Source organism: Phycodurus eques, chromosome 21 (genome assembly GCF_024500275.1).
Source record: "Phycodurus eques isolate BA_2022a chromosome 21, UOR_Pequ_1.1, whole genome shotgun sequence".
Taxonomy (NCBI): domain Eukaryota; kingdom Metazoa; phylum Chordata; class Actinopteri; order Syngnathiformes; family Syngnathidae; genus Phycodurus; species Phycodurus eques.
The window spans coordinates 3,741,853-3,768,006 of record NC_084545.1 but is presented as its reverse complement, the minus strand read 5'-3'; the positions used below and the strand labels follow the sequence as shown (position 1 = coordinate 3,768,006).

Sequence of the window (26,154 nt, the reverse complement as noted above, 5' to 3'; positions counted from 1 at the left end):
TTAAAAAAGAAAAGAAAAGATGTATGGAATAGAAAATAGTAAAAAAAAAAAATGTTTTTTTTTTCACACACCATTTTGTAATTATATATAACATAACGTTTGGATTTTCTCATGAAAATGTATTAACCAATTATTTAATGCAATAAACAAAGAATTAACACATTTAGGGTTAAATGGCCATATTAATACAACAAATATCACAGGTCTATTGATAATGTAAATGCTAGATGTTGCGTCGATGGCATTATATAATGAACCACTCAGGATTTCTGTTGTCTGTGTGATGTTATTGGAAGAGAATATGTTAATATTAGAGTTTTCCTGGTACCTGGTCTACCTAAATGAGTGGTTGGTGGCCGGCCACTTGAGGGTATTTCTTCAAAGCACTTCAAACGTCGTGCTGACAGACAAACAAAGCAACTTTTGTAAAAATGATCCAGTATTTGTTAAATATCACTCCATGCTGACGAGGCTGCTAAACAGCGCCGTCCGTCTGTGCCTTTGAAATCACGCTCACACCTTGCTGGGATGTGAGCCACTCCCAGCCTCACCTTCTTGTACGTGGTGGCCATCGCGCTGCCGCCCGTGTCCAGCAGGACGCCTTTGGGCCGAGAAAAGGAGCGGTACAGAACCACCGGTGTTGGCTGAGGGGGGAACGAGACTGAGGACTGAAAGGCCGACACGAACTTCTCGCCGACGGGCTGGCCATGTATGAGAATTTGTGTGCATGTGCGTTAATAAATCATAACGGGAGGAGCGCCCGGTGTCCAGTTGCCTAAGCCCGGCCCTTGTTCGCTGGTGTGGAAGGAAACAAGTCATTCATTCATCTTTAATCGACCAGCCACCCATCCCCAAATTTCTCCCTAGAGATGGAGGTGATCACAGAAAGCATGTTAGTCTGGAAAGTGTTGAGTTGTCACAAGTATTATTCGTGAGGCAACTTCAAGCATTTACGTTAGACTGGACAGTGGCACCTCGGTTCACGAACTGCATCTGTTCCAAAATTCCGTTTGCGCACTCATGACTGTTTGCGAACCGGGGTGCCGATGATGGACGGACACCTTTAATAGTGCTTGAAAAATAGTCTGCTAACTATTGTTGTGTGTTGTTGTTTTTGGAGTACTTGTAGGTTCTGGAATCTGTCAGGCAAATTGAGGCTTTATTGCCCACTTTAGTTTATGATAAATACACAATGGTAAATCGTGACAGGAGAAATTTTGGTCACCCAAAGTCATTTCTACAAGGCTATTAAAACATTTTGATGGCCAAAAGAGAATCGACACCGACGAGGCACAATAGGCACACCTGCACGATCTTATGACATCCAATATGAGCTCCATAAGAAATTCTGCCGCAATAAAGATAAAGTAACTTGTAGTGAGTCTACTGTAGGTTATCCCCGATAGAGAGCCCTCAATGTGTCCCACAAAGCATCTTGAAAAGTAGAGAACAACAAGTGGTCACTAGAATGATGCAGTACGGTATTGATGGGCTTTCGTCTTACCTCGTGCGGCGTGCGGTCCTGCTTGCGGCTGCGAGTGGCGGACTCCTTGTGGTCCTTGCCCGTGTGCACCACCTGACCTTTGGTGCTCTTTCGGACCAGGTGTCTGCGTACGCCTGGAACATCTTCGAAGCGATGGCCTGGTGGCGGAGAGCAGAGGATCGATTAAAGTTTATACAACTGTGCTATATACCATACTGAAGTTAAAAAAACCAAAGTTGAAGCCACTTTTTCACATGATGGTCTAACCTTTTTCTGGGTTGGTAGGTCCTATGTAACAAACTGTAATGCTTCTGATTCTGTTCTGCATTGACTGACTCATCTAAGGCTGTCCTGTGTTCCCGTTCACGAGGACTCAGAGGGTCCAAAGCGAGGCAGATCCATCACGCCACGCCTGGCGGCTCTTAAAGGGAGAGGGCGGACCCTTTCCCGCTCACACAGGTGAGTGCGCGGCAAGTGTTTTGACCAATTGGGGAAAAAGTGGTCATTTCTTGACCGCCGCCTGACCCCCCCCCGCCTGAAGCTATCAAAGTAGATCAGCGCACAGTAGCGTTAATTTGCTTGGGGTGGAACAAAAGGGGAGTAGCTGCGATCTAATAATTCCTATTGTTGACCAGCAGCCAGGCACAGAGCCGCTTTCCCAGGATGATTTACAGCACATGTGGCAAAAGTACTGATACTCTGTACTCAAGTGGAAGTACAGATACTTGTGGGGAAAAAAAGACTCAGGTAAAAGTAGAAGGACTGAATCATTCTTATAGCTGACAACATCAAACAATTCACTTTAATAAGGCAGGATAATAATGATAACAATGAGGAATCTCTTCCTCTCTCTCTTAATTGTTCATGAGAACTGGTTCACGATCCTCCATGTCATTACAGTAGAGAAGACCCCAAGTACAACTGTATGCGGTATAAATTCGGTCTACGGCATCAATTTGAACGCTACAGACCAATCGTGATAACTCTTGTCGATGACGTCGCCGTATAAGGCCTCAGTGTAAAAATGGCTTCGAGCACGTCTGACCATGGAGTTAGCGGTGAAGCCAGCCGTACATGCGTGCCTGCTTTCTCAGCTCCTCGAGAACTACCGGAAATGCTAGGCGCTAAGCTAACTTGCGGTCACTAGTGCGGCTAAAAATCGTGCGAAGCTGCTCCTCTAAGTCACTAATCCTCACCTCCAGGGCGGCGAATATGCTACACTTCTTACAAGTACGTGGAATAGCTAATCAGACAAAGAGAAGATGGAGGAGCCACGCTAACTGCTAAGCTAAGATAAACTAGAGGCGCATGAAACCGCAAGTGCTTGGGTGTTTCAGCAAACTTTACAGAAGTCTGGCTGGAACTGCGTAATCAACTATGAACAGCAAATTATCAATTGCATTAAGGAGTCTAATAATAATACGACAGCTACACAGCAAATACACACGTCAGGAAATGAATCAGTATGTTACCACATACGTTAGCCGGGAAAAGACTTAAGTACAGATATCCGTTTTCACATGTAGGGCGCAAAATAGCAAAATGAAAGACAAAGACAAATACTCAAGTACAGATACCTGAAAAATCAAATTAAGTACAGTAATACAGTATTTGTACTTAGTTACTTCCCACATCTGATTTATTGTGGTTAAAAGTCAGCACCGCAGCCGGGGAGAGATGACCCCGCTGGGAGGCTTGTGTCGCTAAGCCCCGTAATGACCGCACAGCCCCACCGTCTGGCCGGAGTGGCTTTTTCCGACTTTGTTCCGCTAATTAATCGGGGTGGTGAACCCCGCGTCAGTCCGGCTTTGGCAATTAACCACCGTGCGGGCTCGGGCTGCCATCCAGAGGCCTCAGCTGACAGCGGGAAGGGCTGATTTCATAACAAGGGGACGGGGAGGGAGCGGCATGCCACATTCTCTGATAAGCTGCCCCGGACGTTCATCGCTCCCCACCCCTTGAACTGACCGCACGCTGGGTGGGGGCAACACAGGGCAAACCTGACTTCGGATTTGGGCGACCTTCATTTTTCAGGTAATACAGTGGCGGCCTCGTCCTGATACAGCATCTGATATGCATTTTATACTCAATACAGAGCAGTGATTAAAGAGGCGAAATAACTATTGGGGGGGGGAAAAAAAGCTTTTGGAGTCATCATTGCGACATGGCAACTCAATCAAGCTCATCAGTACGGCACAAATATTAGTTGTTTGTCTCAGACGATAAAGCATATATTACTGACTACTGTTATACTGTCTCTCTACAGGAGTTGCTGCACATTTGTGTTCAATATGTTGTTTAAAGGGTTATACCACCGCAACATAGACACTATTTAGAGTTAGCATTAAGCTAGCGGAGAGAAAGGATTAGCCATATAGTCATTTTTAATACTTAACGTGTAATTTTGTGAAGCGAGTTGGAGTTTACTGCCACCATACAACGTTCATATCGCAAGTCTGCGCTTGCAAATAAAAATCAGTCGAATGACAACTCGTATCTTAAGACAAGTCACTTGTTTTTCAAGGCAAAAGCAAATACTTCAACAATCTGGTTCACACTCACTCTTGATGCCGTCCAGGTCGGCAGAGACGAGCGTCTGGGCCTCGCTCTCGTCGGTGGGGATGCGCTGGTACTTGGCTTGCTCGGCGCCCGTCATGTTGCCGGTGCGCCGCCGATCCTGCAGGTCGTAGCTGCGCCCGGTGGAGGACAGGCGAGCTAGCGGCGGGTGGTCCGATTGCGGCGGGCCGGGGACGTCGGACGACTCCGGCTTGCTGGAAGAAGACAAAATGTTGTTTTTTTTTTTACAGTGCAAGAACAAAAGAGAGAAAACAACAATCCTGGCTTTTCTTATTCCAAGTATTTTTTGCAGCAAACTTTCATGTTTTTTATTGCTGCTCTGCTATGTCAAAACTTCAAGTCAAGAAAGACCTCGTTGGGCTCTGTGCTGGCCATGTGTCAGTCCTGCTTCCTAATTTTGAAACATTTTAGCTGTGTTCATGCAAATGTCCAGGATGAAACTTCGCAAGAGTGGGAATTCATGTCTGATTATGTAACTTCCAACTTCAGCTTTTTAAATATATCAGCAATACACTGTTTACATCAAATTGTACCTTTTGGCTCTTTTACCCGACTGACACCGGGTAAAACGTTTTTTTAAATTTATATTGTTTCCCTGTTATTTACTGGACTGAATCACACAATTTGGGTAAAATGGGTTCTATTCCAGACTCAACACTTGAAAATATTAGTTTTTCATGTAATTCTCTTTTTTTTATGTTTAGTTAGAGTTTTTAAAAAATTTTCACTATCTGCCAAACTGCTGCTTGTTGTGAAGTTTGCTTAGCAAAAAAATTATAACAAAAAACCATTTTGGCCTCGCGACGGCTTGTATCTCAAACCCGCAAAACGGATCACTTGTAAGTCGAGGTAGCACTGTATATAAAAATTTCAGGTTGTTTGACAACCCATGCATTTTGCAAACAAACTAGAATTTGAAGGGTTAAAAACTAAAAATGAATGGATATTTACACTAATGACAAGAACGGATGTTATTTGCAAACTTTATGCAGTAAAAGAAGCAAAAAAAAAACAACAACAAAAAAAAAAGACAGCCTCGTGCAATTAAGGTAGTCAAATCGAACAAGGCCGCAGGATTAATGAACTCACCGTGCAACAAGTCAAAGCTATGTTATCTTCTATCAGTTGTGTTTCATCAAAACAGGTTCCAGCGAGCGGTGTGTACTTTCTGCTTAATCCCGGCCACAGACTCAATACAGTGATGCGGCGAGGGGTAAATGTCATAGGTGGAGCCTGGGGCTGATATACGGGGTTACTGGGGTGCATCGCGTCAACGTGCACAGCGGGCCCACTGGATGCCGGCGACATGGCAACGTACAGTGCGCGAAAAAAAACAAGACACACGCACACACACAATTAAAAACGAAGAAAAGGCCGCACTCACTCGGTGGATGTGCCGTCGTCAGCATCGGCTCCCACGGCGGAGTGCGGGACCACGTCCAGGTCCCTTGTGGGGACGCCCACACGGTCGTCATCGGACAAGAAGAACTGAAGAACGAGCAAAACATCACGTCAAAGTGATGATGTGGACATTTTTATAACTTAAATGCCTATAATAATAATAATTTGTTACTCCTCAATACCCCCCCCCCCATTCGTATTATGTAAACGATGTACAGGTGCATCTCAGGAAATCAGAAATGAGAAAAGTTCATTTAATTCAGTAGTTCAATTTAAAAAGTAAAACTTGTAGATTAAACAAACTACTTTTCAGAAGGACAATTCCTACCCAATTTTTTGATTCAAAACTATTTTGTGAAATTCAAACTCCCTGTGTTGTAAATTTTGGTTTTTCATTAGCTGTAAACTATAATCATCAATATTAGATTAAATAAATACAATCATGAAATATTTAACTATGTGTCTATACACAGTGAACACCTGCATCTTCACAGTTCAGCATTTGTGATTTTGTTTTTGGAGGTGACCGTTAGCAGGAAACTCATCTATTCGCTCTTGCAGGCTCATGCCAAGACAAGAACAGTATTGCTTTGCCGCCATCTTGGTACTAATGAACTGTTAAAACAAGTTAAAGAGCTTTATTTGGACAAATGTAGTCCTTTGTCGCCATCTTGTGGCATCGATAGGCAATTACAGTACAGTAACAAGCTTTTTAGGGAGGCCGTCAATTACTCGCAGATTTTCGCTCGGTCCCTATGTCGCACGAACAGCGGGAGTTCACTGTAATACGACTAACTTTTTTAATTTAAGAGCTGAACTACATTTTTAGTTTTACACAATATTCCAATTTATTGAGATGAACCTGAAAATAACATTGTATATATTTGTATGAATATTTCTGCTGGGGCACCTTTAGTTCCCTCCTAAGATTAAGCCAAGTATTTCTATCCATCTACTGGAACAAATCTAAACTAAAATCAACTACTATACTACTACTACTAGTATCTACTTGTCAAAAGTAAAATCTTGTTTGATACATCATTATCATAGCTACTCAACCTGAGAGCCACTCATGAATAGTTTAGACGGTACTAAAATATTAATGACGGAAATTATGCAAACTACACACAATGCAAGCGCTCAATTTATGTACGCGATATGATTACCTCCACATCCTTGACCCTCGCCGGCTCGGAGGAGGCGGCGCCGGTCTCCTGCCCTTCCTCCTCCTCGTCCTCCTCATCCTCGCCCTCCTCGACGGGGCCGTCGCCAGGGGCGTGGCCGCTCTTGTGGTCCTTGTCCTTGCGCCGCTTCTTGTTGCTCTTCTTGCGGCGCCCGTCCTGGGGCAACTTGGACAGAGGGCGGTGGATGTGGTGGGACGAGTGGCGGTGGTCTGTGAGAGAATCCAAAGAAAGAAGGGCTTGCGTTAAAATACACTACAGTACTAAAAAGACGTTTAGGGATGTTTGGCTTTTGGATGAACCTATAATGCACTATAACTTTTACAGGTAAACTTAATTTGACCTTCTGTTAACTGTTCAATATTTCAGTACATTTTGCACAACTTGCTGTTCTCTAATGGTAAAAGTCGCAACAGGTGTTTTATCCATGAATGAACAAAGACATTTCATGCTATTAGAATAGAATCGGCATTGAAACAATCCTCTTCATCTTGCTGTTCACATTTTGACACCAGTTGTGAATTTTGACGTTCAGCTCCTTGTTAAGAGAACAGAAAATTGTGCAAAAAGAGCTGATACAAACAATTGGACGTGCAATAAAATGTTAAGAGCGGGTCAAATTAAGTTCGCCTGTAAAGCTTTTGTAGTGCATTTTAGTTTCAACCTGAAATTTCACCCGAAAGCCGAATATCCCTAACTTTTTGTTAGTTCAAAATTGCAGACTTTCTTTTCACAAAAAAAAAAAAAAAAAAAACACATTTTCAATTTAACTAATTCACTGCCATTGACGGCTATAGACGTCAAATGTTAACTGTGAGGTCTAGCAGTTTAATAGTTTTTGTCCCCTTTACATCTAGAAAAAGCAAATAAAAATGACATTCAAAATCAGCTTTGCATTGTGATTTTTTTCCCTTCTGAAATTTGCTGTACAGTATTTTTTTCTGATATCATACCAACTTTAAGAAGTATTTTCCCAAAATAAATTTGCATCAACTTCCACAGGGGAAAAAAATCCTGATAGACGATGGGGGAAAACAAGTGCTTCCTCTTGGTGCTCACATTCAATGTCCTCTTCATGGTAGTTGTGGTGCTGCTCGTCGGGCACGGAAGTGGACGGTCTGAGGATGTGTTGGAAGCGCTGGACTCCTAGTGCCTTGTTCAGGTCGTCGTCCTCGTCCGGATGCGCCGGCCTGTGCGAAGACGACGGCTCGGGCTGCAAGGCGAAACGACAACGATGAGCACATGGCGTCCATCCATTTTTCATCGTGCTTGTCGTCACGAGCTGGAGCCCACACCAGCTGACTTATAGATAGATAAACAACATTCACACTCGCATTCACCCCTTATGAACAATTTAGTCTTCAAATGAAGCTATCATGGCTGTTTTTAGAATGTGGGAGGAAGCCAGAGGACCTGAAGAAAACCCACGCAAGCACACGAAGGCCTGAGCCCAGAAATGCTCGACTCAGAGATAGACGAGCTTACTACTAACTCCACTGTGATCACGTACCTCCTTATTTCGTGTTTTTTTTTTTTTAAACACTGAATGGAAGCACTGAATTTAAGCTGTGAACCCATTAAAAATTTATCTTTATTTTCTTATTATATTTATGAAATCAGTCATTTAAATAAAAATCTACTTCAATGCTAAATGAGTATCGCATTTGGAAGTAATATACTGTTAAGTTAATGAGTAAAATTCTTGACAAATGTGACATATATAGAAAAGAATATATGGGGGGAATTGTATGTTGTACAGGACAACAAATATAAGTAAAACAAAAACAATGTAATGCCAAATTATGAAAAAAAAAAAAAAACTTTTTTCCAGGTATGGTCATTTTACTCATTGGTGTTTTAAATATTTTTTTCAATTTTTTCAATATTTTTTGCACTTTATAAAATAAATAAAGATTTAATATATATATTATATTATATATCGACACATATAACCATTTGTACAACATCGTAGCAAATGTTCACTAATTTAATGTTGGTTCAAATTAATATTGTTTCCATTTAACTCCCATTAGTTTGTGTCCCCCGTTGATATTAGGTAATGGCCATACAATACTGTATTTCATGTTTTGAGTTGAAAACAAGTGAACAGTAAATTCATTGAATGGCCACTAGAGCGAGGTGTGGTGCAGGCGAGCGCTCCGTGACTTGGAGGCACGCATGACTATGACCGACCGGCCCTCCCAAGACTTAAAACTGTCCACAGTGGTCATGTGTTCGGGTCGGTTAACTGTTTTTCCACGTCGCGGTGTAAACGATGATCACGCGGGCGGTAGCGAATCATTTATCTGCCGCCCTGGGATGTCGATATAGAGGGCCTGCACTACTGCCCAGGTGTGTGAGGGTCACGTAATGCCAACCGCGTATTACTTCACTCCCGTGCTGCGGGGAGCACCGAAAAGCACGTTACTTGTGAATCGTAACGCCTCCTTGCACCCACATTTTATGTATGCACAGTTTTAGGATTCACCCATTACTGCATTTTATTTCAAAATTGCACTTTTCTGCAAATTGAACTTTTGAGTTCAACTGAACTCTGGGGGGTTTGGGGTGGTGGGGGTGGGGGGGGGGGGGGGGGGTTTAATACATGCCACAGGAGAAAGCCTGACATTTAGAATTTACCCATTAGTCACACCTGCATTGTATAGCAAGATGCAATTTCATTGATTTTGTCCATAAAAAGACACTTTTGCCCAGTTTGGATTGATTAGTGCCAGTTGAAAAATGTGTTTAGTATTGAAGAGTATTTCATATTTTGGACCCTAATGTAGTTAATAAACACTGTTTTCCATGAACAACAACAAAAGCTATGAGCAGAGAGGAGTCAGTGTTGCACAGCCAGTGTTGCCAAGTTAAGACTTTTCTAACCCAACTAATGAGTATTTTTAAAAAGCAGCAATAGCGACTTTCATTCTCGCTACGAAACAAAGTGAGAAGAATCATTTTCACTTGTTTTTTCCCCGTATGACAAGAATGGAGCCCGGTGGAAGGGGAGAGACAATCCTGCAGAACATACGGTGCAAAAGCAGCGATTAACCGACATATTGAAAACTTTTGACCTGACATATATGGGTCCAAGCTGTAAAATATTTAATATGCTCATTTTAAAGGCTCATGTTTACATCTTATTTTTCTCAAACCTTGTTCGGTATCAGGAGGAAAAGCAAATACCAGATGGGCAACAACAAAAACAAAAGCAAAACTCGCTTGGAATAAGTCACTGTTATTAGTTTTTTTTTCTTTCAGCAAAGGAGGAGGGAAGAAAAAAAAAAAAAAAAAAAATTTTAAAATAAAAAAAGAAATCAAGAAATCTGACTTTTTTGGGGGTGAAAAAAAGAGATTGTATTTCCCAGCCCTACTTTATTGCTTTAAAAGCCTCTGCAGGAAAGGTAATAAAGCAACATAAGATGGTCTCCAGATTGACGGGCCAGCAATTTATTTTCACACGGCGCTTTCACAGTCAATCCCCGGAGCTGAGAGAGACGTGCGAGGGATTCTCGTGGAGGTGAGACAATTTTCCAGCACTCGCCAAGTGCCAAAACAAGCTGCGTGGGGCCGAGGGGAAAACAAAAACACAAGGAGAGGGCGATGTATCGCCTCTCCCGTGAAGAAGTCAGCAGATGGGATGAATAAATACGTGCAAAGATGCTGCCGTTTGACTAAAAAGCACCTGAAGAGGACACTGACGTTGCAGCTAACACAACCAAACTGTATTAACACCATCATATAAAATCTGTGGAGGAGATTATGGCTGCACTGGGAAATTGGATCAAATTCTACACAGTCAGCAATTAAAGAGGGCGGCAGAGGAGGAGAAGGAAGAGGGTGTTGCAATGATCCTGTCATATCGCAACGTGTGGCCGTGAGTCTTCACGCATCATTAACTCATTCACTACTGTGGAAGTTCATATACGTCCAATGGAATGCAACCGTTTACTGCCAACAACGTATATATTCGTCAAGTACGTTTCTCGCCCAGCTGGTCTGTGACATTCAGGTTTGTAAACCACTGCAATGACTAACAGATCCCTGTAGATGGCGGTGTTGCATCACTTTGAATTTGAGATCAGCATAGCTTTTGAGTGCAAGATAAAGATTAGAGTTGTCACGTCGATGATGAGGTAGAGAAATGCCAACACGTTTTGGCACCTGAGACTCAAAATAAGTATTTACATGTATTGTATACATAGAGTATGTGTTGCAGTAGGTAGTAAAAGGTTTGCGCTGCAATTGATGATGCAGTTCATGGAGTGAAAGAGGAACGAACGCCATTTTAAAAAAGCCATGTTCAACCATGCGGTGAGTCAGCGTCGCTCATGGAGCGTTTCTTAGTTGTATATCTGTAAATAAATTACTCCGTTGCCATCACATGCCCTTTCTGAGTCTTGTTTGTCTTTTTATAGTTTGAGGTGTCACAAAAGCAAACAATATTAGCATTAAAGTCACTGTTCTGCTTGACGTTCGTTTTCATAAAAAGCTTGTTTTTTCCCGCCTCCGCTTATTGGTCAGAGACCAGTGTTTTTGGTGAAAACAACCCATGTTCTACTGCTGACGGAAAAAGATGCAAAACATTTTTACTAGTGAAAGAAGAGAGTCTTTCCGTTTGTTTTGTTAAGACTGTTTCTTTACTAATCAGATTTGACGTTCATCCTCACAGGGCCAGCCAGCCGGGGCTAGCGAGCTGTCCCTTGATGATGTCAGCATTTTCCCGTCCTCTGATTGGCTGGTAAGAGCAAAACTTGTTACAGCCAAGTTCGACGAGCAAAACACATCTGTAGCTATCTACACAAACTATGACATTTAATCATCAAGCATCTCTGGCAAGTATTTATATGTTTTAATGTTTTGAAGGGTGTCAGTCCATTGAAAAAAAACCAAAAAAAACCTCGGCCAACAATTTCATGTAAACAATCAAACTCTGTAGTCAAAACTAATAAACTGCACAGTGTTCCTTGAGAGCAATGCCTAAAAGGGACATGTCACGGGCAACATGAATCCCTCCTGGCTCCTAATTGTGCAAATCTGACCTCTTTGCAAAAAGACACACGAGGGACTAAACTATCACACCGCTGCAGTCGCGGGCGGCTTTGTGAGGCTACAACGATCATCTCAGGAATTCTGTTTCCTTTTGGCCTGTGGGAAATGCTGCTGAAATGCCAAACTCACCTTGAATGAGTACAGATAGTCCATGGAAACGCTTCGCAGGAGCGCTGCCGCCACTTTTAAGCACACTGCTAGCTAGATTTGCCTCTAAAAAGAACAAAAAAACCTCACTCAAGAGATATTATTTATCCAACCATAACACGTTTCCCGCTCCAGTCAGCCCTGGTCACATGACGGCGGCAGCGGCTCCTCAGGGAAGGAGGCCAACATGACTCAAGCCTCAACCCGAAATTTCCAAAAGACGGCTCATCAGAACTCTCCCCTGCGCAGCAGTTGTCAGGGATGTAATAATTAACTCGGCTGGAGCCGAGCAAGCGGCCAATGGGGACGCGGGAAGTGTCACAGTGCAAACAAACCCTTTTTCTCTTTGTATCTCTTTAGTGAGCTGCTTGACCGTCACACTTCCTGCTGGCAAGTGTGACACTCGTAATCAGGATAACGTATCAATATCAGCTGCTTTTATGGCACGTTTACAGTAATATTTACTGTGGACAGAACGGAAACGAAGCTACACTCCAGTGGACTGTCTGATATCGTCAAAATTTGAGGAAGTACAACCCCATTTCCAATGAAGTTGGGACATTGAGTTAAACATAAATAAATCTGGAGAAATCACTGCATGTAAGCGGCAAGGCCGAAAACCAACATTGAATGCCCGTGACCTTCGATCCCTCAGGCGGCGCTGGATCAAAAACATGGGCTCAGGAACACTTCAGAAAACCAATGTCAGTAAATACAGTTTGGCGCTACATCCGTAAATGCAACTTGTAAACTCTACTATGCAAAGCAAAACCCATTTATCAACGACGCTCAGAAAGGCCGCCGGCGTCTCTGGACCCGGGCTCATCTAAGATGGACTGATGCAAAGTGGAAAAGTGTTCTGTGGTCCGACGAGTCCACATTTCAAATTGTTTTGGAAATTGTGGCGGTCGTGTCATCTGGGCCAAAGAGGAAAAGAACCATCCGGACTGTTATGGACGCAAAGTTCAAAAGCCAGCATCTGTGATGGTATGGGGCTGCGTTAGTGCCAATGGCATGGGTAACTTACACATCTGTGAAGGCACCATTAATGCTGAAAGGTACAGGTTTTGGAGAAACATATGCTGCCATCCAAGCAACGTCTTTTTCACGGACGCCCCTGCTTATTTCAGCAAGACAATGCCAAACCACATTCTACACGTGTTACAACAGCGTGGCTTCGTAGTAAAAGAGTGTGGGTACTAGACTGCCTGCCTTATTTTGTATTAAAATAAGGAAGTAAAATTTAGGCCTTCTTGTTTTGTACTTGTAGGACTATGCGAAGGCCATCTTGGAATCGTTATTAACATTCTCGGCCTTTTCCGCAGTCTCAACATGGCCACAAACCCACCCCTTTAGGCAAGCGTGTGTATCCTGATGAAAGTGTACAGATTTCAACAGTCCCGAACACGAGACCCCAAAACTCACTCAGAAGTACCCACTGGAAGATTGAGGGGAGGAAAAAAAAAAAAAAAAAAAAAAAAAAAAAAAAAAAAACAACAGCTCAAAGACCCATGCCTGAGATTGAACAGGAAGTCTGCCATACTGGGCTGAAGCAGCCATTTTGGACAAATTCCAGGACTTCAACTTTGATAAACTCCCCACAAGGGATTTCAAATTAGCCCAAATTAGAAACGGTATCCGAGAGAGATAGGCGGCGATAAATAGTGAAACTTTTTTTTGCCTATGCCGTGTCAGGTGTGGTGGGAGCATGCAGTCAAATGTTGATGGCCCTTTTGAGGATTCGCCATAAAAAAGTGGGCGTTCATCGGGCGCTAGCAGCTTCATTTTCATTGCCGTTATGCTTGATAGCCCGATCGCGGCCTTTTTATTGACGCAATCACTGCCTAATTATTATGATGCAGATAGAGCATTGCAGCAAAACAAACGCAGTTTGACTTCTCTCGCTACAAAGTGAACAACTGCCCATTCACGCACGCATCTACTCTCATTTTTCTGTTGAATATAACTAAAACTATTCGTGCCTATCTGCATATTTTTCATATCCATTTGCTTTTTCTGTTTGGACAGTTTGACAGCACACAGCAAAAGGTATTTAGGTATTTCCTACATTTCTAACAGTGGAGACATATGATGTCTTCGAGAAGCATCTGTCACGGTCTACTCTCTGGAGCACAAATGTAATAAACTACTTCCTGAAAAGCTCGAGCCAGAAAAATAAGATGAGCTCGGGATAAAGAAAAGTGGGTAAAAGGTCAGACAAAAGCAGTTACAGTAAGATTCCTGGGATGCCACAAGCATAAATTACCAATCTTGGAATGCGCATGGGAAGAAACGTCCCCTTTAAAAACTTGTGCGCTATGTTCTACTCAGCGATCTTAATCACCCATGTGGAGGACCTCTCCATGCGGCAGAGGAATGCAGCTTGCTTTGGCCGAGGACCAGCGGCGCTCCGGACAAGGACAGTCTCGTCCAGCGGAGAGATCCCGGGCAAGCTGCTGTAGCGCAACTCGCGGTCTGGTGCGGCATTGTTTCAAGCCTTTTCGAAAGAGGGACAACCCACGTATGAGAGGATTCAGCTGTGGTGCCGTTGGCATTCAAAGGCGGGAGTTTGACGCGTTTTTATGTGCTTCTGTACACTTTTATCTAACATCATACCGCAATTGAGCGAGGCAGCACAAATCCTAGTGAGTGTGTTTTCGGCGTGGTAACTTTTTTCCCCGTGCCGACTTACGCCATCCGCGACCTGCTTGGGACCGCCGGGGTTACTCATGGCTCTGCTGGGCAGGCGGGCACCGAGAAAAACTCCTCAGGATCGGTTGCGGCGCGGTTAGCCCTTCTCTTTCTCGCTGGGACTCAGGCAACTTTTGGGCAGCATAACCTGCAAGCACAGACAGAGATTCAGGAAGTGGAAACACCTCACTTTGCCAGGAAAAAAATTTATAATAAGGCACAATTATGTAATAAGGTGACGGTAAAGGAGTGTAACAGCGTTGTACTGTAGCCACACACCTAGTCAGTTATCAAACACAGTGCAGCTCAGCTTCTGGTTAGCGGATGGTAGCCATTTGTTTTAGCGCAGTCCAAACTCAATTTCCAGCTGCATTTAACGAGCCTCTCGCAGGCACTTCCGATGGAAACAAAACAAAACCAAATGCCTTCAGTTGTGTTTTTACGGCATGCTAATTGGCCTGTTCAAACTGTTACTGTTGCACTTGTCGACATGCTTTATTTACACACAAAAAAGACTACTGATGTTTCACTTTCCTGAAGATGTTGATGTTTCATTTAAAAATAAGTCATTAAATCTGTTTTCACAAAATATTTGTTTTTGTTTGGCATTTCAAAAAGGTAAAAAGCCACATAAACTGGCTAGACTGAAGGCCCAGACATCTTTAACAGAGACAACAAATGTCAGCAATGAAAACTCCATTCCAGTGTATAATGTGTAACTTGCCCGCTGACCTTTTGTACCCTATAATTGTGCATAATTACAGTCAGACTGGAGCCGTGCAATAAAAGCAACGGCATTTTCTATCATGCTACAAAAAATAGACTCATTGTCAGCACAAAATCGTCATAAGGAGATTAGCATTTACAGTTGCTGTAGTTCTTACAACATTTTGATGATGATCTGGACTCAGCATCAATGGAACGGTGCGCCGCCTAGAATCATAAATAATGTCACCGCCCGTCAAACTCTGGGAACCAGGAAGTAGTCTGCTACGTCATCTCCATATTACCGCACAAATGTAACTCTTTTTAGACAGAAAACAGACACACTCTGATTTGTATGACTCTCATATCCGGATACCCGAGGGACGTCTTTGCCGCCATCCAAGGTCATTAACCATTAGCCAGATAAGAGCCTGATAACGCCGTGCGCTACTGTGCAGGGAGACCCTTTTTGATAAGCGGCGGCGCGTGCTTTCAGCTAACCTCCTCTCGCCATCCTCCTGGCGTCTTTTTTAAATTCAGCATGAGGGGCACGTCATTTCGAATGATTGTAGTGGTACATATAGGACTATTTATAGGTTAACTGGGGAGTCGTGTGTCGGCAATTGCGAGCGGGCTGTCTGAGAACGGCTATCGAGAAGGTGACGACGATGAAGAAATCCTGGCACGTACACGCACAGCGGGTCCTATCGGTGGCCTTGTTGACAGAGATTTCAACTAGGGCTGGAACAGTAGGCCAAAAATGACCGTTCGCTACGTACCTTGGTTTGAAGGCCTCGGTTCACAACATAAGAAAATAAATACAGTATATAACATGAGAACTTAAATCTTTTCTTTTTAAGAAAGTTGAACATCAATAGTCTTTTTAGGAAATGAACGAGCCAGACAAGTGCAATAGGAAGAGTTTGAACAGTCTCAAATATTATGCTACAAAAGCGCCAACGCCGTTTGTTACGGCGGCAGAGGTTTGCGTTAGCACTGAGAGGCGTGAGGGAGTGCCACTTCCGATCACGTAGCCATTGTTCTGCATGGGAACTCAACTTTGTATTGTACCAAAACATCTGAATTCAAACACAGGGGGTTATCACTTTACAATGGAGCACCGTTCCTACGTACTCAAGTCGGAACGTGCCGTAATCTACCACTGACCTATGATAACAATGATTACAGTAAATATTTGTATGGAAAAAAAATAATCTGGGCTATAAATTTTAGGCCCCGACCGATTCATCGGACAATATTAGCCCTATCAAATCGGCCCAACAACCAAAAAATATTTTTTTTTAAACATTTTTAAGCACATTACAACATAAGACAAATACATTCAAACAAACAAGTAAAATCTGAAAAAAATGGGCCGATATTTGCCAATTTGTCACAGCTGTGAACTTAACCAAATACGAATAGGACAAAGTATTGTAAAAGACTCAAATGTTCTGCCTGTAATTCATATCTTTATTGTTTTGTTAAGGGAGAAAAAAATGAAGTTATTTTATGAATTCTATATTTTTTTAAATTAATTGGCCGATTGATCAGTTATCGGAATATCATTCTGCCAAATATGGGAAACAGCATAGGCCTAAAAAAAAAAAAAAAACATTGGTTGGGCCCTAATAAATATACAACAATCAAATGAAACGCATGTGGTAACTGAGCATGCCTTTTGTTCTGCATGAAGTCTTACTCTTTAAAAAAGTCACAAATGTCATGTACAAGCAAAGAAAGCCTTTACTAAACCAAGCTTTCTACCCTGTTTGATAATGGAGTCATTCACCCCGCTAGACGCTTTATTTTCCCAGGAAACGAACACCCAAGCCAGTGTGCAAGAGGCACAGGGATAAAGTTACAGAACACTGGGATCTGGAGCCCGAACTATGGGAACCAGCAGCCCACCTACCTGGGAGAAAAAAAGCATAACAACACTGCGAAGGCACCAATAATTGTCTTATTGTGTATGACACCTGGACCTCGATTGTGTTTTGTGTGAGGCACGACTAACAAGGAACTGGCGGCGCCTTGTGTAACAGCTGACGTTGCCGAAAAGGAGATGGATGAATGCTGAGTGTGCAAGAGGAAGCGAGGATTAAAAAAAAAAATAATTCCATTCCAAGTAGCGCTTCATGATGTCCACTTAACGGAATCACCCTCAAAGTCCTGCGCCTCGCACTTCAGTCACAGTGTCAAATCTGTGCATGTGACGCGTTGGGAAAACGTAAACACGGGAAAACAGGACGTTAACACTCGTTAGGAGGAGTTGCAATAGTTGAAGTTTTTTTTTTTTTTTTGAAAACGTGTGCCCGCTCAGCTAAAACGTGACAACGGCCACCCTCTGACCTCTTGGGCTAATTCAATTTGTCACAGCATGACACCGCCGCTTCCTATGGACACAGGACTCCAGACGGAGGAAGGGGGACCGATGGGTGTCACGTGTTGGGACAAAGGAACGCGGCTACAATGCAAAATTGTGGAAACAATCACTGGAAAAAAAAACATCAACTATTTGCAGAATATTTTAAAAACCCTAAAACCTGAATTTAGAGATTTAATACTAAATACATTCTACATGTTTGAAGATAATTCCTCGAAAACAGACTGAGAACTATGTAGTATTGAATTGTGGAGATACAACGTTAAACTGTTTTTCACCATTCGTTTCCCTGATGTTTTGGGCGTGGCTAAAATGGACCGCACTGATGCGCATGGGCTCCGGCATGAGTCACCCCCCCAGTCGGGATTTTTCATGCTTTTGAAACCTAATTTTATATACTTGGCAATTTCTTTTATTAATATTTTTTTAATCATTCACATTTGGCAGAGAAAAAAAAAAAAAAAAAAAAAAAATGTTCAAATGCCAGCTTTTTGTGATATAGACCAAGATAAATCATTTCAAAACCTTTTCAACCATTCACGTGACCTGGAACCTGACTTGCCAGAAATTCCTTCAGCTCTTTCTCAATTTTGCTGGGACGTCCAGTTCTTGGTAATGTCACAGTGGTGCCATATTTTCTCCTCTTGAGGATGACGGTCTTCACTGTGTTCCATGGTATATTTTTAATGCCTTGGAAATTATTTTCTTTTGTCCATCGCTAGGCGGATACCTTTGAACAAGAAGATCTCCCTGATGCTGTTGAAGCGCTCTGCGACTACAACAATGTCAGGAAAAGTCTACTAGTACATCTGAACTTTATTTGGAGAGTTGTGCTGACTCCCAATTCACATGAGTTTGAATGTGATTCCCCCATCCCCAGTTATAAGAGGGTGTGCACACTTGTGCAAACACATTTTCGCTCTTTTTTATATTTACTTCCGCTTTTTAAAAGGTTGAGTTGTACAGGGTGTAGGTCACATTAGTAGTGGTCTAATTTTTTAGAATCACAAAAAGCTGGAATTTCAACAGGGGTGTGCAGACTTTTTAGATCCACTGTAGGGTAGCAGAGCTCTGTACTGGGCGAGGAGTCAGGGTTGGAACGTTTACATGGAAGAAATATTGTTCATCAAGGTCACGTGGAGAAAACAAAACAATCAATCATTTGACTGGATTGGAGTTGATTGGACCGACTGTACGTTTGACTTTGGAGTTTCCACCGTACGTGCCTGCTCTTAGAAAATCTGGGACAATGACAAGCAGCTTTTTTAAGGGTGCAAGCAGTTTGACTACAGATACGGCGCATACTCCTCCTGACTGCGCGTCATCCTGCGGGGGCGCAGACGCATTGTGGCCTTAATGTTTTATCAGATTGACTACTGTCGCCGGCGAAAAATGACGTAAACGGGGCGAGAGAGGAACGGCGACAAGGATAGACCCCGTGCCACAACAAAAGCTCATCATATATCATTATTAACAACAGTCTATTTTTTTTCATACATTTACTATGGCCATTTGTGAAAAATATCACTTCCTGATAGGAAAAAAACACTTTCTTACTCCTGATGCAAACCTCTTAACTACCAGCTCGACCAATCAGAAGAGCGCATAAAAAAGGAAACTCATCAGTTTTGCCTTTACCATCGATTTCAGCTCAATTGTTTGGTAGATCACGTTTTTTAAAGGAATGATTTAACATTTAACACTTTTTGTTATTGTAGAACTCAAATAAAGGAGTCCCGTTTCACATGGCACAGACGAGAAGATACTTCGCTACATTGAAAAAACCAGCAATGAAATCAAATAAAATCAATCCAAAAATAAAGTGAATCCAATGTCCCTGAACCTTTGAGCTGTACATTTCTTCCTAAAGAAAAAAAAAAAAGAAACTTTTTTTTGCTGTTTTTCCCAATATTGTGCTCTTTTAAGTGACATCTCAACCATTTGCTGGAGGCTCTTATTTAAAAAAACTCGAGATTTTTGTTATTCAAACTCAGATAACTATTATCTCCTTGGAGCAATTTTGGGAGTGGAGATCAGTGCAATTATTGACACACGTTTACAACATATCTACATGAATGAGTAGTGGCATAAATAGGTAAGAAGTGTGTGGTGAAATGCATACATTGATAAAGAGGATGTATACCATCACACACTAATTATCAATACTTGTAACGAAGGGCACCATGGAAATATGAATACCTTTTTTGGTATTGGTTGTTGTAAAAGGGGTTCACTTGCCACTTTTCATTCTAGTCAAAAAATGTTAAATATATATATATATATATATTTTTTTTTTTATACAAAGTTGACATCGTCATGAGAAAATGTGCAAAATAACGGACATAATCCTCACTTATGAGATGCTAATTGGAGTATCATCCAACACGAGGAGTACATTGACGACACAATTCAGTTGAACACACTTAAATTGGTGCAAGAAACGGCTTCAAAAGTCATGCCAATCAATAAAAAGAGCCATAGGTGTCGATCCATACCTTGCTTTGCTTACTGCAGAGAAGCCACCGCAAACATGGTAGTAGTGCAACTTGAACTCTGCAGGCAGGAGGAGGGAGACACGCTTCTGGTCAGAGTGCAGCGAGACTGCAAATATACACGAGAGAGGGAGAGAAAGAAAGAGGAAGAGACAAGAGAGCAGAGTTAGGAGATGAGGAGCGAGCGTCCAACCTCTCGGACCGACGTGCGCCCACTGATAGCGGCCGCCTCGGTCGGCGGGATTAAGTTTCCTCCCGGAGCCTGCTGACAAGTAGCCATGTGACTGCAGGGCCTATTCAACACTTGACTCACGCTCTCTCTCACACACACACACGCACACACACCTCTGCCTCAAAAGTGGTCGTTCAGTCAGTCCTCCCGATGAGTAATGTGTGGAAATTTAGCGTGCCTTGAAACCTCAAAAATGTCTGCGTGCAGTTTGTCAAACATCCACCCACTTCCAACATTTACTATTTAATTAAATAAAACAATGTATATGTTACAATAAATATGTCGATGTATTTCACATGGCTGCCAAGTCATTTATTGCTCATTATTAATATATAAAAGTGTATATATATTTTTTTTAAGTATTGGCCATGTACATAAACAGTATCGTATAACACACATATATAATATTGCACGTTCTAAAAACATTTAGTATTATGTAAAGAATTAAACTGTGCATCACAATTCATGCACTGCAGCTCATTCTGGTGTGTGCCTTGCCCACTAGGGGGCAGTCATGCATACACAAACAAAGAAGAGTTTCGCAACTAAGTGACTTAAGCTGCAGTACTAAGAGTTGTTTTTCGAAGAAGAATATGGCTGTGAGTATTTTTATTGTATATTATGTGTATGTGTTGCTGCACTGTTTGTGTTCACATATGCGCCACACAGATGCTATTCGCTAGCCCGTTTATGTCGTTTTGCATTGTTCGTTAGTATTACGCGAAGCGGAAATCATTCGAAAATGTTTTTGTCACTATCTGCACAGCATCACTAAGATATTTTATTACTTTTTTAATCATTTTATTTAAAAAAAATAAACATTTTTAAAAAGTACATAATATAATGTGTATATTTTTATATGTTATGCTTAAGAAATTTGAGCAGACTTCCAAACAGTGAGGAAGATTTATGCTGCCCCCTGTTGGTTTGGAGGGCGAACTATGAAGCAAGACTGGTATGTCGAAATTTACGTTGGAAATATTTCCCACTAAGTACATCTACAGTAAACGTTTTTTAGGAGGAGAGGGGGGTTTCACCTTGACACTGGCATCTGTTTTGTCGTAGTAGCTTCCCAAAACAACAAAATCATTACACAAGGAATCCCACCTAAAAGTCACAAAAGCCACTGGATTAATTGTGATGTGGAAACAAAGAAGGTCCTGTGATCTAAACAAGTCGCTGCGACCCCCGTTGCCAAATAATCAAGCCGCGCATTCCGCATCAGCTTATATGAGCCTCGGGGCTGACGGAATATCCAAACCCCCGAAGGAGGTTCTGCGTGTGCGAGACGGAATTGTTTGTCGGCGTGGACGAGGGCTCACCGTGGAGTCACATGAATGTCTTGCAGGCAGGGAGGGGAAAAAATAAATAAATACACAGAGCTAAATATGTCGCATGGGGCTCTCCTCCATCCCAACAGGTCGCTGAAAATAGCCTCCAGGACCAATTCAAACATGGTCGACAATGTAACGAGGTGCGTGACCTCATGGATGCACAACATTGTCTTAGCCCTGGCACACCGTAAAACATTTCGATTAGCACACACTGCCCACTGTGGACTACAGATTCGGAAGACGGCTCTTTTTTATTGTACTTCCTTTGGTTTCTGTGTAATACAGAGCACTTCAATTGCAACATATAACAACGTAGTGTTGTTTCGTGTTTAGTCAAGCGAGCAGTTTTAAACACAAACTAGCCGCTTTGCCTTTCACACAGACTCCAACAAAGGCGGGATATTGTCTCAAATGTGTGCGCTTTCACGCAGTGACAAAGCATCCTATAAATGAGGTGAGTAGATATGACCTACAAAATATTGCTGCATCAGCGAGGTCTTTGCCTTTCACACAGCAACACGGTATTCCGTGACTCAGATAAAACTAACAAAAAAAGGGCATCCCATCAATCTGATAGATGCCATTAAAAAATTGCTCCATTAGAACAGTCTTCGCCTTTGACACAGAACCCAGCAAAAGCAGAATATTTCTGTGAAACTATTACGTATAAAATACTTGCTTTCAACACAACATAGCGAGAGAAACGAGTGTCGCTGTCCAGAAAGTGTCAAATGGGCTACGAAATCTGCCAAGCAACGAGTGGACAACGAACAACCAGGAATAAGATTCACAGCAATTCAGAACGATGCCGGTTAGCTATGACCAGTATAGTAGTTTTGCTAGTTTGTCGCCTATCCATGACATGTGACAGAAACTCACCCGAACGCCTCGTCCTTTCCGCCAGCCCGCGATGGCCGACAGCTGCCCGTCCCGCGGATCTCTGAAGGGATTTTGCGCCGCTGGTGTACGATGATAGCGCTGAGTGTTTTTGCCCGAAATAGCCCTGCGTGAGTTGAGCCTTTTCGCCAGTGCGGTCGTCTGCGCTAATGTGACTGAGGGTTCGACACATCAGCACGGCGGGCGCGGGAAGGGATCCGCTAACGGCTGCATCGCTGTGTGCCCCTTTTGTACCATCCGAGGATTGGCAGCGGGGCTAAGACGGCACCTGTCCAGGGGTGCAGAGGGATTTAAGGGGCGAGCGAGATATGACTGCTTACATAACGACCAATATCAATGCAAACCCATTGTTCTCTGAAGGAAAAAGCAATAAACTTTCAATTATTTGTATGCCCCCCGATTAGGGCTACAGGGTATTGTTTTGGATGAGTGAAATGGAAAGTTCTGATTCATGAAGCGGGTCATTTGGACCCCAGGAACTTTACCCAGGACCAAGAACTTTTAGAGTACCAAGATTATGTCGAACCTAGAACTTTCGGTGGAAAGCTTTAGCGAGTAAAAGTCAATAAAGGGGCGATGTTAACAGCTGGGCAAGACACGTCACAGTAACATCACGTGACCCTCTGACAAAGGCAACATGTCGGGTAAATTAAAATCTCTCTTTGCTGTCGTATACAAAGAAACCTGAACAGTACACTTTGAAGAAAGACAGCATGAACATCAAGTATAAAACAAAATCCATTGAAAGTTGATTATTATATGTTTTGAGGTATCAATTAAGCCAAACAGAATCTCTTGCTAAGTGGTATGGTTTGGCTTTTTCTGGTCCCAATCTGTTGATGGGTTTGTAAATTTCCTTTCTTGCCACAGAGTTCTTTCATAACGTCATTGATTTACGCACCAGAGTTCAATTAACGGGTTCAAACATGACCAAACGAACCACACCAATCAAGAGGAAAAACACACCAAAAAGGGTGCGAGCATCTTTGATGGCACTAAAACGACGGTTCTACTTGTATAGTTCTCAACCTTTTCGTCATTAATCATTTGGATTAAGATGACTTCTTACAAACTCGTTATTCATACCTGCTTTGGTAATTTCTTTTCACCTGAAGTCAACAATAAGACCTTTTGTGCGCAACCGGCTCCAGCCACAAAACTTTGACGGGTGGCTGCTCGGGTTGCGCAAGGCTGAGTTCTCCCAGAGCGCCGTCATTGTGGCGCTTTGACAATCTGTAAAAACTGCTTTTGCGCTTGTGAGGAAATCATCCCACGGTCAAATTAAGTAAGATTCCGCCGGTGCTAAAGTGCTACAGGGTCTTTACGTGTCACTTTTAAAGGATTGGAGTCAATATCACACAATGATTCACTCCGCAGTCCCCACACAACATGTAAACAGGCCTAAATCCAAGTTGGTTTTCTTGAAGGCCTTATACACAAAATCCTGTTGGGTTTATCTGCTGGGGGGGGGGGGGGGGGGGGGGGTAAAGCAAACAGAAAACGCTGTATTATCAAACATATTTCACCCCCCACATTCCCTCCCTTGGTCTAGTTTTCTGCATGATCAAGCCATTTCCAGCAGGAATGTGGAGACGTTCGCTCCACTTGCGACAAATCCGCTCGCAGCGAGCGTGTTTGACAGGCAAAATAAAACGTATCAAAATGCGTCCGGCATTGTCCGACAATAGAAAATATGGAATTTGAGAGAGAGCGCTACAAGAACGGGATGAAATGCTTTGAGATTCCATTGCGGAACGATGGCGTTCTTAAAAGTCACATTGTATTATTCCACTTTGACTTAGTCTTCTACAAGCTAGTCAACTTACAAACAAATGAGTCAGCAAGACACATCCTGCCATCCTGATAATAGTCATGTGACTACGTCCTGTTGTCCCTTTTAAGTAGCTGCAACAACCAGCACCTTTTTTTTTTTACCCCCCCATGTTGCTGTTCTATAATCGACACTGACACGCAGTGGGAAGTGGAGGTCGGCCATTTTCTTGTGTCGCTGCATATCCAGCTTCTATAATAACAACAACCTCATCTTAATTTTCTTACAAATTGATTCACTCAGTGTAAAATCTGGAACTGTTTCGTTGAACACAAAGCTGTTATTCTGTTAGCAACACATGGATACACAGGTTAATTTGACCTCCTGCTAGTCCGGGGCGATTAATCGATTTAACTGATAAATATTCCCTTCGGCTAGTCTCCTGGTGTGGCTGCTTTAGAGCGCCACGTTGTTGGCCGTGAGTGCACGCACCCATGTCACGCAGAAAAGCGTGGGGAAGGGGTTGAGTTTGTTTGTTTTGTTAAAATTCGACTTGACAGGTAGCGTATGGATCAGGGTTTCGGGGCGGCATGGCCGCATAGAGCGCCTCATTGTCACAGCGTGGAAAAGCGCCAGCGACCAGGTGGGCTATATTCCAGCCACCGTATGGTTAAAGCAGATACATATTTACAGCTCAAACATGTAGTTATGAATAGGGATAATAAAGAGGCTAGACGAGACGAAATCCATTTTTCCAGGTCGTCATGGTATTTGATTGACATTCAGCGGACACGCCCATAGCTATTGAGAGCGAAGATGACGACTTGTGTTTTCACGATTTTGAAGCCTCATTTCATACACTCAGCAATTATTTGAATCATTTAAACTTGGCAAGGTTGTTAATGACACGGTTCTCTGTGGTAAGTCAAATTTAGACATTTATTCTGACTTTAAATGTAATGTTGAGTTTGAAATATTAAAGTGTCTCGGGATCACAGTTTGAGGTTTGTTTAGGGTTTAAACTATTAACAGATGCAATTCTACACATTGTTAGCGCAATGTGGGCACTATTATTCATGAATTTTCCCGTCGGGTCTTGGTCCATCACCCCTGAGAATATCTCACTGTATTAACATTAATGCCCTTCCTTCATTGTGGTTATTGCTTCTATAAATGTGACATATTTTACTATTTGTGGTTTTAGTTTATGCACCAGTGAGCATTGAATGACATTGATAATTGAGCACACACACACTTGTAGCTCTTCACACAATCCTTGCCTCCTTTCATCACATAAAACCTCATTATTAATCAATAAATGGATGCTAACACACAGCAATAACATTAGCCATCACATTTGGAGGGGGTAGTTGAGTACCCGCTAGCTTAAAAGAGACTCTAATCTACCCCATCGAAATTCTTGTTCACTGAAAATCCACCTGCCTCAGACCGCAACAGCATTCCAAGTGGGAACACATTTCCAAAGACTTTGTTAATAATAGGCCGAGAAACAAACGCGAACTCATTCAAACATGTATGTGTGAGTGTATGGAAGTCAACTCAAGTCATCGCAGGTCCACTCGCAATGTGTGTGTGTGTGTGTGTGTGTGTGTGTAAGGGGGGGGGGCGACAATTCAACAACACAGACACACACACGGTGTTCAACATCACCGCGACTCAAAGTCAATTTAAGTGTGTGATGAAGCTGAAATGACAGAGAAATTGAGACTTGTTCCCATGGCGTTCCCAGGTGGTACTCACCTCGAACTCTCGCCCCGCTGGCTGGCTGGATGACTTGGTCT

At 42.6% G+C, this 26,154-nt stretch overlaps 1 protein-coding gene across 3 annotated transcripts in view; it reads right to left on the bottom strand.

Annotated features, from left to right (window-relative positions):
• The window catches only part of slc4a2b (solute carrier family 4 member 2b), a 36,739-nt gene extending 10,586 nt beyond the window's left edge, over positions 1–26,153 (bottom strand). For 2 of the 3 annotated variants that reach the window (XM_061665757.1, XM_061665758.1), the window contains exons 1-9: positions 26,114–26,153; positions 22,564–22,849; positions 20,122–20,227; positions 14,537–14,683; positions 7,702–7,855; positions 6,628–6,854; positions 5,445–5,548; positions 4,046–4,254; positions 1,505–1,641 (exon numbers count right to left, since the gene is read on the bottom strand). In XM_061665757.1, coding sequence (XP_061521741.1) covers positions 1,505–1,641; positions 4,046–4,254; positions 5,445–5,548; positions 6,628–6,854; positions 7,702–7,855; positions 14,537–14,575 — 870 coding nt within the window. In that variant the 5' untranslated portion in view covers positions 14,576–14,683; positions 20,122–20,227; positions 22,564–22,849; positions 26,114–26,153. Of the gene's footprint in view, positions 1–551; positions 645–1,504; positions 1,642–4,045; positions 4,255–5,444; positions 5,549–6,627; positions 6,855–7,701; positions 7,856–14,536; positions 14,684–20,121; positions 20,228–22,563; positions 22,850–26,113 lie in introns of all 3 variants that reach the window. The other variant, XM_061665759.1, reaches the window with a different exon arrangement.
• Between the last annotated feature and the right edge of the window lies 1 nt (position 26,154).